Raw genomic sequence first — 5,325 nt, forward strand, 5'->3', positions numbered from 1 at the left:
GGTGCAAGGAAGAAAGAATGAGGGCTGGGGAGAATCATCTCTATAGATAACAAGCATATACAATGTTGTAGACAGCAAGCACACTTCTTTTCATTGAAACAAAAGTTAACTTGTCCAAAGAAGCTTTTAGTTTTCACTTCAAAATTATCCCATCAAAAGCATCTGGAAAATCCAGCTACATAATCTATTTTGCAGCATGTTAAATATTTCGTTGCTGACAAGGTAAGAGTGTTTATTGCTTATCTTTTAAGCAAATTTGCCACAATGCTGTTTAACAGGTGAACAATTAATGTGCATAATGAAGCCTAACTTCGGAGCACTTGAAAGCCTTGTCTGAAAGCCCGCTTTGGAATGAACGTGTCAGAAACGCACACAACTGGCTACTCCATTTGATGTAATGGGGCCTCTGCCCTACCTCCAAAACTCCCTCTTCAGTGACACCCTACTTGCCCAGCTCCTGAAACCAGAATGCAGCCAAGAGTCAGAAATTAAGAGGGCGCCTGGGTGGCTCAGTCGGTTGGGCGTCCGACTTCGGCTCAGGGCACGATCTCATGGTTCGTGGGTTTGAGCCCAGCGTCGGGCTCTGTGCTGACACCTCAGAGCCTGGAGCCTGCTCCCGATTCTGTGTCCCTCTCTCTCTGCCCCTTCCCTGCTCATATGCTGTTTCTCTCTCTCTCTCTCTCTCTCTCTCAAAAATAAATAAACATTAAAAAAATTTTTTTAAAGAGTCAGGAATCAAGGAAAAAGGGACTGGGGAGAACTTAACTAGCTGTCACAAAGCTTGGTGCTTTGCAAATAAGAACTGTCGCACTTTGGAAAGCCTGGGTTCTTACCTGACCTGCGTTTCTAGCTATCTTGCTTATCAGAATTCTGAAACCACAACAGATTCAAAGTAGCAAATAAAAAGAGGAAAGCTGTGAGGAAGGCAGGCATCCTGACATCAGAACTACGGATTGACAGAAAGGACAGCAGAAAAACATCACTTACAGCTCAGTATAGATGAAGACCCTAAGTCCATGGTCTTCAAAGTATTTTTAGCAGAGAAACTCTGAAATCTTGCATGGAAGGGCGGTATGGAAAACAGATACACATCAGGGCTGCCTCTCCCCATCTTTAGGCACTCCCTTCCAAGGGACATCCCCCTGCCCCACCCCTGCAAAGGCTCAGAGAAGTGCCCCATGAACCAACTTTTTAAGTCATCTTTAAAGGCTTAAAAATAGGTCATTGCTTTTTGAAAAAGGAAACCTGCATAGAAGTTTCCATCAAAAACTGTCTTTCGAAACTTGTGAATTAGGTCTCAGTTCCCTCAGGAAGCGCCCCCGGGGTGAGAGGGCTATGTCCTGGATAAAACCAGAGGCAAACGAAGGTTCACCATACCAGAACCTAACCTCCTTGAAATATAGGGAATTTAATGTAGCAATAGTTAAGACGTTTTGAGGTTGCAAAGATACAGTACTCACCAAATACTGTTCAGAATGAAAAATAGTTGAATGAAAATACAGCCAAAAGGTAAAATGCCACTGACCACAATGCCAAACAGCGGTTTCGTAAAAATACTCTGCTGAGGAATGTGATGGGGAATCAGGTTCATGTGAACTGGATACCTAAACTGCTCAAAGAGAAAGCAGGTGGAAGTCAGAAGGACATGAAATTGAAGGGAATTTATATACGTGTAATCACAAGACAATCACAATCCTGAATCGGAACGGGACACAAAACACTTATCCAGAGCCATCAGGCGGGCAGAGCTAGACCAACACTGTGCAATAGAAATATAATGCAAGCCACATATGCGGTTTTAAAGTTTTTAGAAGCCACGTTTTAAAAAGTAAAATGAAACAGGTAAAATTAATGTATGAATACATTTCATTGGCTGTAACACTCCCAAATAGTCTCAGTTACATTTGCCATCACTGTAAGAAGTACTCAACAGGGGNCTGTTTACGCTGTCTCTCTCTCTCCTAGAAATAAATAAAACATTTAAAAAAAATAAAAATAAAAAATAAAAATAAAAATAAACATCAAAAAAACTTTTTAAAAAAGAAGTACACAATAGATGTTTTAAATTTGGTTGCCGTTGTTCTGTCTGAAATCCACCGTGTATTTGACACCTCCTCACAGCACATACCAGTTTGGAACCAGCCACATTTCAAGCACACAGTGAGGCAGTAAGGATGCTTATCATTTCTTGTCAGTTTCAAGGGAGAGACTGGACATGATTTAGTGGTGCCTATTCCAATTTGAAGTAATACATGTCAAAAAGTCGTCTCAGAATTTCTCTTAAAATGTGTCCATGGTTTCCAGACATTTTTCTTTTTTCGGCTCTCTGTGGACCCCCAGTTTCTGTTTTGTCTTGTCTGATTTCTCCCCTGCAAACTCACAGTATGTCTCTGTACGTTCCTTTTGCAGAGTGGCCCCAGTGTGTCTTTTCAGTGTCCTGCTCCTTTACTCTAAACCTAGGACAGGCTAACTTCAAATCTATAAACTCAACAGCTCCATTTTTCACACTGTACCTTAGCTTTCTTTCCCCACTGTATTCTTTACTGACCTGGTCGAGGTCCGCCTTCCTACAATACATCCTTTTAATTTTGTCCAACAGAGAGAGAAATTTACACAACCTATAAAGTGCGGAGTACATTAAATAATGTCTTTTAAAGGGTTGCTGTGTTCCATTTTTAAAAATTTTTCAAGTCTTTTATTCTGAAATGATTATTTTGGGGCACCTGGCTGGCTCAGTCAGAAGAACGTGTGACTCTTGATCTTGGGGTTGTGAGTTCGAACCCCATGCTGGGTGTAGAGATTACTTAAAAATAAAATATTTTTTAAAAGATGATGCTAGGGGTGCCTGGGTGTCTCAGTCAATTAAAGCATCTGACTTCGGCTCAAGTCATGATCTCACGGTCTGTGGGTTCGAGCTCTACATCAGGCTCTGTGTCGACAGCTCGGAGCCTGGAGCCTGCTTCAGATTCAGTGTCTCCCTCTCTCTCTGCCCCTCCCCTGCTTGCACTCTGTCTCTCTCTCTCTCGAAAATAAATAAACATTTAAATAAATGAATAATAGGATGATTCTTTGTAGTTTTCTCCAATGGTACATTTCACATTCCATGTATAGTAATATGCACATCAAGGTATTATTTCAGACATCAATGGTCCAAAGCAGTATTTTAGACATTTACCTTTTTCTTGGTTCCAAAGTAAGCACCCACAAATGTTAGTGGTACTGAAATTCCAAACCACACTGCGAGACTCCCTATCAGAGTACCAAAGGAGGTGGCAGCCGATGAGCCTTCCACCCAAAGAATCAGGTTCATAAAAAAGAGGTCGGCAAAGACGATACTAGGGAGAAAAAGAGTCATCAGGAAACAATATGCTTTCGGGAAAATGTTAAAATCATACTTGATGTGAATATCAGAACATTCTTTTGGTGGAAAGGATATAATAAATTATAAGGCCATATCCTAAAAGAATATTAAATCTCTCTGTGGAAAACCAGTCATTGAGCTGGAACTTAAACCCAATACCATATAATAAGATAGCAGTTCATTACTGGACATCATTTCCACATCCTACTTGCCTTTGCACCTCCAGAGTCCAGCAGAAAACAAATGAGATGTAGAGTAATATACTATGGAAAACCTCAATATGCAACAGAGTGAACACAATTAAGAAAATGCGTATACTAGGGGCACCTGGGTGGCTCAGTCCATCAGTTAAGCATCCGACTCTTGGTTTCAGCTCAGGTCATGACCTCCAGGTTCGTGAGATGGAGCTCTGTGTCAGGCTCCACACTGACAGTGTGGATCCTGCTTGGGATTCTCTCTCTCTGCCCCTCACCCATTTGTGCGCACTTTCTCTCTCTCAAAATAGATAGATAGATAGATAGATAGATAGATAGATAGATAGATAGATGATAGATAGATAAATAAGCTTTTAAACAAAAAGAAAATACATAATAAAAACAGAGTTTGTAAGTTTTGTAACGTTTTATTTATTTATTTCGAGAAAGACAAAGACAGTGTGAGTGGGGAAGGGGCAGAGAGGGAGAGGGAGAGAGAGAATGGCAAGCAGGCTCCAAGCTGTCTGTGCAGAGCCCGATGCAGGGCTTGAACTCACGAAACCCGCTAGATCATGACCTGAGCAGAAATCAAGAGTCAAACGCTTAACCCGCTGAACCACCCAGGTGCCCCTAAAAACAGATTTTGGAATCCTAAACTGAAATGGGCTATAAGGCTCAAGTCCAATAAGTGTTCACTTAAAACAAGAGCTTTAAATTAATCACTCAAAAGCAACAGGTCAGGGGCACCTGGGTGGCTCAGTCGGTTAAGCGGCNATAGATAGATAGATGATAGATAGATAAATAAGCTTTTAAACAAAAAGAAAATACATAATAAAAACAGAGTTTGTAAGTTTTGTAACGTTTTATTTATTTATTTCGAGAAAGACAAAGACAGTGTGAGTGGGGAAGGGGCAGAGAGGGAGAGGGAGAGAGAGAATGGCAAGCAGGCTCCAAGCTGTCTGTGCAGAGCCCGATGCAGGGCTTGAACTCACGAAACCCGCTAGATCATGACCTGAGCAGAAATCAAGAGTCAAACGCTTAACCCGCTGAACCACCCAGGTGCCCCTAAAAACAGATTTTGGAATCCTAAACTGAAATGGGCTATAAGGCTCAAGTCCAATAAGTGTTCACTTAAAACAAGAGCTTTAAATTAATCATTCAAAAGCAACAGGTCAGGGGCACCTGGGTGGCTCAGTCGGTTAAGCGGCCGACTTCAGCTCAGGTCACGATCTCACGGTTCGTGGGTTCAAGCCCCGCGTCAGACTCTGTGCTGACAGCCAGCTCAGAGCCTGGAGCCTGCTTCAGATTCTGCGTCTCCCTCTCTCTCTGCCCCTCCCCTGCTCACACTGTCTCTCTCTCTCTCTCAGAANTAAGCATCTGGCTTCAGCTCAGGTCATGATCTCAGTTTGTGGGTTCAAGCCCTGCCTCAGGCTCTGTGCTGACAGTTTAGAGCCTGGAGCCTGCTTCTGATGTGTCTCCCTCTTCTCTGCCCCTCCCCTGCTCACACTGTCTCTCTCTCTCTCTCAGAAATAAATTAAAAAAAAATTTTTTTTAAAAAGGCAACAGGTCAGCTGCTGAATCTACTGGCTAACTCACCAGGCAAGCCCAGTCATCATGCTCCTATTTGTTCCAGACAAGCTGGCTCAGCGCTAGAGGTGAGTATGGGCAAGCATATGGGTGCGAGTGTATGTGAAAGCCTAAAAGATGAGGTTGAAGAGGTGGGCAGAAGCTAGGTTGTGGAAGGCTTGGAATGGCAGGGTGAGGAATGGA

The 5,325-nt window shown here is 42.6% G+C and overlaps 1 protein-coding gene across 1 annotated transcript in view; it reads right to left on the reverse strand.

Annotated features, from left to right (window-relative positions):
* LOC144239787 (transmembrane 9 superfamily member 2-like) overlaps window positions 1-5,325 on the reverse strand; it is a 66,390-nt gene that overhangs the window by 15,623 nt on the left and 45,442 nt on the right. Inside the window, exons 9-10 of the mRNA XM_077773964.1 lie at window positions 3,176-3,335; window positions 1,461-1,609 (exon numbers count right to left, since the gene is read on the reverse strand). Of these exons, the coding sequence (XP_077630090.1) occupies window positions 1,461-1,609; window positions 3,176-3,335 (309 nt within the window). The remainder of the gene's footprint in view (window positions 1-1,460; window positions 1,610-3,175; window positions 3,336-5,325) is intronic.

The sequence above is a fragment of the Crocuta crocuta genome, unplaced genomic scaffold (genome assembly GCF_008692635.1).
Source record: "Crocuta crocuta isolate KB4526 unplaced genomic scaffold, BGI_CrCroc_1.0 scaffold241, whole genome shotgun sequence".
Taxonomy (NCBI): domain Eukaryota; kingdom Metazoa; phylum Chordata; class Mammalia; order Carnivora; family Hyaenidae; genus Crocuta; species Crocuta crocuta.